The 10,888-nt window shown below is 38.3% G+C and overlaps 1 protein-coding gene across 2 annotated transcripts in view; it reads left to right on the forward strand.

The window, feature by feature from the left end:
* IARS1 (isoleucyl-tRNA synthetase 1) overlaps nucleotides 1–10,888 on the forward strand; it is an 87,367-nt gene that overhangs the window by 54,691 nt on the left and 21,788 nt on the right. For both annotated transcript variants that reach the window (XM_081934888.1, XM_081934889.1), the window contains exons 26-28: nucleotides 3,887–4,061; nucleotides 6,510–6,622; nucleotides 10,573–10,668. In XM_081934888.1, coding sequence (XP_081791014.1) covers nucleotides 3,887–4,061; nucleotides 6,510–6,622; nucleotides 10,573–10,668 — 384 coding nt within the window. The remainder of the gene's footprint in view (nucleotides 1–3,886; nucleotides 4,062–6,509; nucleotides 6,623–10,572; nucleotides 10,669–10,888) is intronic.

Genomic DNA, 10,888 nt, shown 5'->3' on the forward strand with positions numbered 1-10,888 from the left:
AACAACAACAACAACAACAACAACAACAATAACAATAATAATAATAATAATAATAATAATAATAATAATAATAAACAACTTTAATTTATAGACCGCATCCTTTCCTAAACAGGACTCGGGGCGGTGTATAGTCATATTAAAACAATGTAAATACAAAAATATAGGTAGATATACATAAATAGACGGAGGAGGTAGGTTGTACACTGTACAATAGATTAAAATTCGAATATAAATTAAAATTACCCTTAAAAGTTACCCCAAATAAGGTGTTTGCCAGGAGGTTGAAAGTGGGACTATAAATCAGCCAGGCCAGCTAATTGGAACAGGTGGGTCTTAAGTTTCTGTCGGAAGGAGCGGAGGTCGGTAGTAATTCTAATATCGGGGGGGGAGGTCATTCCAGAGGGTTGGGCCCATCACAGAGAAGGCTCTACTCCTGGGCGCCGCCCGTTGACACTGCTTAGTGGACGGCACCCGGAGGAGTCCCTCCCTGTGGGAGCGGATTGGTCGCAGGGATGTATGAGGTGAGATGCGATCCCGCAGGTAACTAGGTCCTGTGCCATGAAGCGCTTTGAAGATGGTAACCAATACCTTGAAATGCACCCGAAAAACCACAGGCAGCCAGTGCAGCTCGCGCAGGAGTGGTGTTATATGGGAGTACCTGGTCCTCCCCATGATAGCCCGTGCGGCCGCATTCTGAACTAGCTGTAGTCCTTGGGTGCATCTCAAGGGGAGCCCCATGTAGAGAGCGTTGCAGTAGTCCAGGCGAGACGTCACCAGCGCATGAGTGACTGTGCGTAGGGCGTCCCGGTCCAATAGGGGGCGCAATTGGCGCACCAGGCGAACCTGGTGGAACGTCCCCCTTGCCACGGCTGCCACATGGTCATCCATCGACAGCCGGGCATCGAGGAGGACGCCCAAATTGCGCGCCCGCTCCACGGGGGGCAGTTGTTCGCCCCCTATGGCCAGCGATGGAGTCCACTGGTTGAACCGGGCTGCCGGTAGCCACAGCCACTCCGTCTTGGAGGGGTTGAGTCTGAGTCTGTTGTCCCCCATCCAGACCCGAACGGCTTCCAAGCACCGGGACATCATTTCGACGGCCTCGTTGGGGTGGTTTGGGATGGAGATGTACAGCTGTGTGTCATCAGCGTACAGGTGGTATCCGACCCCAAAACCACGGATGATCTCACCCAGCGGCTTCATGTATGTGTTGAACAGGAGGGGCGAGAGGACCGACCCCTGCGGCACCCCACAAGTGAGCGGCCTCAGGGTTGACCTCTGCTCCCCTGCCAACACACATTGCGTCCGGTCGGAGAGTTAGGAGCAGAACCACCGCAAAACGGTGCCCCCTACTCCCACCCCGTCCAGCCGGCGCAATAGGACACCATGGTCGATGGTATCGAAGGCCGCTGATAGGTCTAATAGGACCAGGATAGAGGAACAGCCCCTATCTCTGGCCCTCCAGAGATCATCCACCAACGCGACCAAGGCCGTCTCCGTGCTGTGACCGGGCCGGAAGCCGGACTGGCGCGGGTCTAGATAGTCGGTTTCCTCCAGGTGACGTGGGAACTGTTGCGCCACCACACTCTCTACAACCTTCGCTAAAAAGGGAAGGTTGGAGACGGGACGATAATTAGCTAGCTCCGCCGGGTCCCGGGAAGGCTTCTTGAGTAGGGGCCTCATCACCGCCTCTTTCAAGGTGGTCGGTAAGGACCCCTCCTCCAATGAAGCGTTCACAAGACCCAGGAGCCAGTCTCGTGTAACCTCCCAGGATGCCAGTACAAGCCAGGAGGGACACGGGTCCAATAAACATGTAGTGGCTCGCAGTCGCCCACGTAACCTGTCCAAATCCTCGGGGGCAACAGAGTCAAACTCCTCCCAGCGTGGTGCCTCAAGATTTGCGTCCGACGTCTCCCCTGGTCCACTGAAGGGGGCCCATCCACATTTAATTTAAGGACATTTTCTTTGGTGTTATGTATATAATAATAATAATAATAATAATAATAATAATAATAATAATAATAATAATAATAATAATAATAATAATAATAATAATAATAATAATAATAATAATAAAAAACTTTAATTTATAGTGTTATGTATATGTAGTCACAACAGTTGGACCACATATATATATATATATAACACAACAGTCCTCACAACAACAGTTCTCTTAGTGACCGTTCAAAGTTACAATGGCACGGGAAAAAGTGACTTATGACCATTTTTCACACTAATGATCCAGCTTCCCCATGGTCATGTGATTTACATTAGGATGCTTGGTAACTGGTTCATGTGGTGGCTGTAGTGTCCCGGGGTGATGTGATCAACTTTTGTTACCTTCTGACAAGCAAAGTCAATGGGGAAGCCAGATTCACTTAACAACCATGTTAATAATTTAACAACTGCAGTGATTCACTTAACAACTGCGGCAAAAAAAAAACATAAATTAGGTCAAAACTCACTTAACAAATTTCTCACTTAGCAACAAAAAAATTGGGCTTAATTGTGGTTGTAAGTTGAGGACTATCTTTAATTAAAGAAAGCTTTAATTAAAGCTTCGATAGTCAATAGTCTCAGTTTCTCTTGAGAATCTAAACTACAATATGTATATTCCTTTGGAATAAGTCTGATGGGAATATAAAATAAACTATTTATTGTTGCCCACTGACATGCTTTTCATCCATTCAGTCCCATTTTGTTTTCACAATTGATTAAACTGTAAATGAAGTAAAACCCAATGTGTGGAATTTTCTACCCAAGAAATATATGAAAACAACAAAAAATACTTTGCGTTTTAAGCTAAGCATTGTTTCAAACATCTGCTTATAAACTGATGTTCCGCTTTGGAAAATAAGCCCTTTGGGACCTTTATTTGCTTTAGAAATTTGAATGTAATCCGCCAGACAGAGTGACCCTCTGTGGCTTTGTGTATTAGATTCTTAAAGGTCATAAAAGTCATAGATGCTCTTTATAATATTCTTTATACATTTGCTTGGCCAAATGGGATCTCCTAACAGCAACAGTATTTTAGCATAAGTATACTAGAAGAACTTTGGGATGTAAAATAGGAAATGCGGTATATTTAACAGACAGCTCCATTTGTCAGAAATAGTGGTATCAAAGTTTCACTAGGCTGAATTAAATTATCTCATATTATAATATTATGTTATGCATGTTATGTACTGAACTTTCCCTGCCATAGACTTGCATTGCTGACTCCTGATTGGCTAAGGCGCAGCAGCCTGCCGGCGGGAGAATCCAGCTACCTGATTGGTCAATCGCCTGACAGCTCGACTATAAAAGAGCTGTCAGCTGTCTTTTGCTTGCTGTTTGCCGGTCCGAGATTTGCCGTACTTATGAGCTGTTTGTCACTGTTAATAAAGGTTGTGTTAGCTTCAACCTGCCTTGCCTCAGTCCCTGTCTGCCTCGTTCTCCCTACAGAACAGTACTGCATATAAATATATATATTTGATTACAGCTTAGTTGTAGAAGACTTAGTTATTAAGGCAACTAATTACTTTCTACATGATCATTGTCTTTCCAAAGTGACTAAAGACTGTAAAACCTGAAAAAGGGAGACCTAGTCCAATAGAGGGATGTCTAGTACAAGCAAAATTTAATTCCAGAATTAAACTGGAAGTAGGTATACATCAGAATGTTTGGTTAATATTTTGGTAAAAAAATTTTCTTATATTGAATAGGTTGAGACTCCCTTTCTTTCCTTAAATATAACCACACAGGGTTAGAATTATGCACAAACAGTTGTTTGATATTCTTGTCTTGTCTTTTCTGTGCAACATTTGTTGCAGTTTGAAAATCATAACGTATTCTTCTTTGTTCTTTTTATTTCCTTGCGGGGTATATGTGTATGTTATTAAATATGAAGGAACTTAATGTCCGCAAAGTGACTTTATCCACTGATAAAGATAAGTATGGAATCCGTTTGAGAGCAGAACCTGATCATATGGTGCTTGGGAAGCGACTTAAAGGTGCCTTTAAATCTGTAATGGCTGCTATCAAAGAATTGCCAAGTGAGCTGTTGGAAGAATTTCAGAAGACAGGTTGGTAACCATTCAGCATTGTTATAAATCTGTGATATTCTTGGATTGCATTTAGCTTCTGGAATATATTATAACCTACTAATAGATTGGGGGGTATTTAAAAGCTACAATATTCCTTTCTATGTAACAACTTGGCTGCTCTCCTTGGAGTTTGTTCGTTTTATTGGATTTATTTATTGGAGTGGGACCAGTGGTGGGTTGCAGGCGGTATCAGTTGGAACGGAATCCGGAAACCACCACTGAGTGGGACACTTGTGAAGCCTCTGTCATTTGTATTTTATGTTACAAGGACTGTGTTTGTAACTCATCCAAAGTCATTCTTTGGATAGTAACCCATCCAAAGTCAGGCAGCCTCCAAAACTCATAAATAAACAAATATCAAATATTTATAGATTATAAATATATTGAAAAATCATTGCAAAGAGGGAAAGAGTTAAAGTACTCATTGAAATCCAGAAAATGTCGGGATTATTTAAATTGACAGAGTAGAATTTGTCTTTGTATTCTTTTGCATTCTTTTTTGTATTTTTATAATAATTTTTTACAGGTTTATATGATGCACGTATAGGAGCTTGATATACTTAATTAAGCTCAGTTCCTGTTAACTGCATATCCTGCCCCTTCTAGTGCTAGTAGTTTTTCATTCCCATTATTTTTATTCACCTTTCTTCTATTTCCATCAATTTTGCCAAGGAAAATAATATTTTATAGTTTAAAACTTGGAATATTTTGCTTTAAACTAAAAAATGAAGTGCTGGAGATAGCATTTATTTAACATTATACCTTTTTCGGTCTTGCTTAATCCTAACCTTAACCAATACAGTGAATTCCAATTTTCAGTTCAAGTTAACATTATCATCCTCAAAGGTAGCACGAAGAGCCAAGATTTTCTCTTGTCTCTCTGTATGTTGAGGTTCACTATCTTAAGCTTAAGAATATTTTGGAGATGCCTTACCTTCTGAGACCCTATTGGCCTTTTCCTTTGTCTATAAAACATAATGAATGTAGCAGCAATTATGTAAAGCATCAGGCTGGAGACGCTATGCAAATGTACATTGTAGCATCCAGGATACCAAAAGCCATAGGATATATTTCTTGGACCTCAGGGTCTCCAAACAAATCTATCTAAGTCTCCGGATTTCAGCTAATAGACGCCTGTAAAATTGCTATTCCTGACTGATAAAACCAGAAGTGGTTAAGAGTCTTAATTCTTTTTAAAAAAATGAATAGACAGACTCTGCAAATTGTTACTACTTTTGACAAATAAACTTCTAAAAGGAAACCTGCACAAAATAGAAATGTACAATCATGGGAGTGCAAAAGCATGCTGAGTTTAGCAGGCACTGTTGAAAAGCATTTAAGTGTAATGGGCTAGTGTTGCCTCATCAATGTAAACTTAAATACAGAATAAGAGAATGACAGAATAACAGAGTTGGAAAGGACCTTGGAGGTCTTCTAGTCCAACCCCCTGCTCAAACAGGAAACTCTACGCCATTTCAGACAAACGGTTGTCCAATCTCTTCTTTAAAACCTCCAATGGTGGAGCACCCACAATTTCTGGGAGCAGATTGTTCCTCTGTTGTAACTGTCAGGAAATTTCTCCTTAGTTCTAGGTTGCTTCTTTCTTTGGTTAGTTTCCACCCTCTCTTATCCTGCCTTCTGGTGCTTTGGAGAACAGGTTGACCCCCTCTTCTCAGGGGCAGGCCCTTAGATAATGGAACACTGCTGTCATGCTAGTCCTTTTTTTCATTAAACTAGACATACCCAGTTCCTGCCCCCATTCTTACAACAAACATAAACATAATGTTCTGAATTTTAACATTAATGTTATTAATTTTCCAGTACAGACAGTCCTTGATACTTAGAACCTGAACCTGAAATTCTAACAGTCCAACCTCCTCTGTGGTCATATGACTGGACTTCAAATGCTCTGCAACACGGCCTCATTTACAGCACTTGCAATATCCTGCAGTCATACGACCACATTGTAAACTATCAAAACCTGGCACTTACTTGTGGTTTTTGGCAGAATTGCACCCATGGCTTGCTTAATGACTTCAGTGTTCATTTTACAACCACCTTGTTCACTTTATGACTGCTACGATTTTACGACTGTCTCTTTTGCTTAACAACCACTGCTAAAAAGCCAAATTGGTCAGGCCCTTGATTGACCCATTTTGCAACTGTCATGACATAGACTGTAACCGGCAGGCTCCATTAGCATCATCATATGTCAAGGACTACCTATTCCCTGAAGAATGCCTGTCTAATGCTAAATAAACCAAAGTAATTGGATGAAAAAAGTGAAGAGTTTATTAGAGGGATAAATACAAAGTCATATTGATACGTATGTTTATCTTCCAAATGAAAGAGAGAATAATTAAAAATTATTTTAAAATTGAATGGTTAAGTTTTAACATACATAATTTTCTTATTTAAATGAATTAGGCACAATTGTTGTAGAAGGGCATGAATTGCATGAGGAAGATCTCCGTCTGATGTACACCTTTGACCAGACTGGAGGAGGATATGGCCAGTTTGAAGCACATTCTGATTCTCAGGTATTGAATATAAAAAGTGGCTTTTTAATTTTTTTTAATGTTTTGTTCTCTATATACAATTATAGATATACATTCACATAGTTATTATTCTTTTTTGCATTCTCATTCTTATACATTTGTCATTCCATTTATAACATTATAATATTCCATTTGGGTTGCTTTGTTTACCATCCCTCGCCTGTTTTGACATCACCTTCTTCTCCCTTTCTTTTCTCCCTCCCTCCCTTCTCTAATTCCTTCCTTCCTCCTTTTCTTTCCTTCTTCCCTTACCTCTCCCCTCCTCTCTTCCTCTTCCCCTTCCTACCCTCTCTCCTTCTCCCTACCATCTTTCTCTTCTCATCTCTATCTTTCTTCCCTCCTCTTCCTCTCCTCTCCTCCTTTGTCTCCCTCCCTCCCTTCTCTACTTTCTTCCTTCCTCCTCTCCTTTCCCTCCCTTCTTCCCTTACCTCTCCCCTACGTCTTTCTTCCCCTTCCCCTTCCTACCCTCTCTCCTTTTCTCCTTCTCCCCTCCGCCTTCCTCTCCTCAACCCTCTCTTCCTTCCCTCCTTTTCCTCTTGTTTCCTCTCCTCCTCTCTTCCTTTCTTTTTCTATTGTTGCAGGTGTCTCTTCCAGCTCTTAATTTATTTTTTCTTGGGGTGGTATTTCCGCAAACCCAAAAATAATTAAATATCATTTCTTGTACCTTTTCCTTCTCTCTCTCTCTCTCTCTCTTTTTTAAAAAAGAATATTTTTCATTTTTGGACAGACAAAGACAGACAACACATAACACATAGAACCTTCTTCAGTCACATACAGCATGTCGTTTGGTTGCAAGGTTTTTGTACATTATTTCCATAGTCCTCACTTTCAATTTTATAATAAAAACACCAATTATCAATCTAGTACAAAAGTATACATTATTATCATTTTACATCATTTATTTGGCTATAACTATTATTCCTTCATTTTGGATGAAATATTCTAGGTATTGGATTCATTTATATTATAACAATTCATTACATCTTGAATCTATTCTCTGATCATATACCTTTGTATTGTTATCTGTATTATTCTATTATTCTTATATTATAAAAATTCTTCAACGTTTTTCATTTCCATGTTTTTTTTTAATCTAACCACTGGTAAAATAAATCCCCTACCTTATAAAATTGTTAATCTTCTTGTTCTCCAATTTCAAATGTCAATTTACTCATTTCAGCACCTTCCATTATTTTCTGAATAACTTCCTCCTACGTTGGTATTTTCTAAAGTTTTTAAACCTCTTCTCATAGTCTCCATTTGCAGTTTATATGAAATTTCATAATATCAAACATATATATATATATATATATATATATATATATATATATATATATATATATATATATATATATATATATATATATATATGCATTATTATCATTATTAATCATTTATTTGACTATAACTATTATCACTTCATTTTATACATGATACTCTAAATTTAACTAAATTCAACTTGATTTTTATTATAAGCTTTCATTACATTTCATTACATTGGTAAGGCCACACTTGGAATACTGCATTCAGTTCTGGTCGCCACGATGTAAAAAAGATGTGGAGACTCTAGAAAGAGTGCAGAGAAGAGCAACAAAGATGATTAGGGGACTGGAGACTAAAACATATGAAGAACGGTTGCAGGAACTGGGTATGTTTAGCTTAAGAGAAAGAAGGACTAGGGGAGACATGATAGCATTATTCCAATATCTCAGAGGTTGCCACAAAGAAGAGGGAGTCAAACTATTCTCCAAAGCACCTGAGGGTAGAACAAGAAGCAATGGGTGGAAACTAATCAAGGAGAGAAGCAAATTAGAACTGAGGAGAAATTTCCTGACAGTGAGAACAATTAATCAGTGGAACAGCTTGCCTCCAGAAGTTGTGAATGCCCCAACACTGGAAGTCTTTAAGAAGATGTTGGATAGCTATTTGTCTGAAACGGTATAGGGTTTCCTGCCTAGGCAGGGGGTTGGACTAGAAGACCTCCAAGGTCCCTTCCAACTCTACTATTGTATTGTATTGTACATCAACATGTATCTTTTCAGTCATAGTGCAGTCTTATATCTCTTGCCGTTTGTAGCAATAGTATTTTGATTACTTTCTTGGTAAGTCTTATATGGACTTCTCTTCGCGACTTGTTGCTCATTTTGTATCTTATGAAAACTCGAAATCCTTCTTCTGCTCCTTCCATCAGCTTATCTTTGGTTATCACTGGTACTTCTGTCAATATTTCTCTCCTTACTTCCATCATTTTTCTCTCTTTTCTTCTTCTACACTTTGAAATCTGGGATAGAGTTCTAGTCCATCTCTCCCCTTTCTATATTCCACTCTTGCCATTTCCAACCACGCTCAATTTACTGTCAGTATCAACAATTTTCTTATCTCTTTGTTCATTTCCCCCCTCAATTTTAGAACTCTGTCCGCCAAAAAGTGGTTTTTGTTGAAGTCATTTTGTTAACTCTACTTCTTGCAAATTATTGTCTCTTACATTACAGTGTAAAAGTCATTTTTGAATAGTGGACTTAATATAACAGCAAGAAAAAGTTTTGCACTTTTTAAAGTTAATGTAAGACTTAAAATTGGGAAGCAGGCAACTTTCCTACCACATAATATGGGTTCTTAATTTTATTTATTTTTAAGAAAATGTATAAAATTTATAAAGCCACCTACTCACTCACAGGTGAGTAGGCGGCTATACAAGACTCTAGGGGGCTTACAAACAATAAAAACACAGTGGACAAAAGGTAAAACAAAATAAGACCCCCCCTCCCGGTGACAGCACAGGGTTGAATGATTAGAGTGTTATTTTAATAGCAATTGCAGGAACATAAAAATGAGGCTCATCCCCTATGTAGTTCTAGGGTGGAGAGGAAGAGTAATGACTAAAATAAAGAAAAAAAGTTCATTTTTTTCTTATATTAACAGTATGATGTGGGAGGGTGAGAAGTTCCTTTTTCTCTAGGAAGCATTCTGTACAGATAAGTGTCCTGGTCCATAACCATGAGGCATGCAATCTCTATTAGTCTTATACTATTGTAGCCCATGTAGTAAAAAGAGATGCCTATATGGCAAATGTGATCTGTGCTGCTCCATCAGATAAAACAGGTATTACTATAGTGGTATAACCATGTCAAAATAATGAAATTAAAAGCACAAATGGTTATATTTTAAAAATTATTTTAAATAAAATAAGCACTTTTATTTTATTTCAAAAACACACAAGTCACCATTCCAACTTTTAAAAGTGAAATATAGAGCATCTTGAAAAAAGCAAATATAGCTTGACCTCAAAGAGATATCAAATGGGCTTCCTTGATGGGCATTCAGTGAATATAATCCCACAAATGAATTCTCTGCCTAATTTCATTTGGCAGAGGCATCAGAAAATGACTTTCGAAGAGTACATTATAAAAGTATGCATTTGGGTCAGGAGGGAGGGGCACATTTTAAGGCTTTGCCTTTGATTACATTTTGGCCACTCCAAAATATAAGTAGAAAAATGTTTTAGATACTCTGCTCTTGACATATCATCATGTTCGGGAACACAGTGGAAACTGCTATAATTAATGAAACACTGGCATAATATAATTCTTTTAACTAGCCCAGACTTTGTATATAGCTATACTTTAACCCAAAAGAGGAGTCTTTGAAATTTTAGAAACATTTCAAAGATACTACAAGATACTGAACATGAGTCTAATTAGGTGTATGCAAAACTTTCCCTTTTTCCTTGGGACTGTATCCACCCAGGCATTTTCAAAAAGTGAAAGGAGAAGATTTTGCTGGGGTTCTAGATCTTTTAAAAACAATGAAGAATAAATAATGAACAAGTAACTATGATTTATAACTAGCTGTAATTTATTAAAACTCAATTATTTTAATGGTATAATTGTTAAGGTTTGTTCATTATATTTTTTTGCTGTTTTTATCTTCAGGTTTTAGTTCTCCTAGATATTACTCCTGATCAGTCTATGGTTGATGAAGGTGTTGCACGGGAAGTAATAAATCGCATTCAAAAACTTCGAAAGAAGGTAAGTAAATCGGGGGACAATAACAAATAAAGAAATTTCTCCTAAAAATGTCTCTGGCGTCATATTTCTTGATTAATTTCTCTGCTGTAAAAAACAAATCCTAGTCATTTAGAGTCTATTTGAAGCACAAATGCTGTTCGCAGCTGAAGGTACTATGCGCAACTGTATTTGATATTACTTGCACCTGAATTAAAAAGTGAAATGTAAATAACTTTTTATA

Source organism: Natrix helvetica, assembly GCF_964273705.1.
Source record: "Natrix helvetica genome assembly, chromosome: 1".
NCBI classification, from domain to species: Eukaryota; Metazoa; Chordata; class Lepidosauria; order Squamata; family Natricidae; genus Natrix; species Natrix helvetica.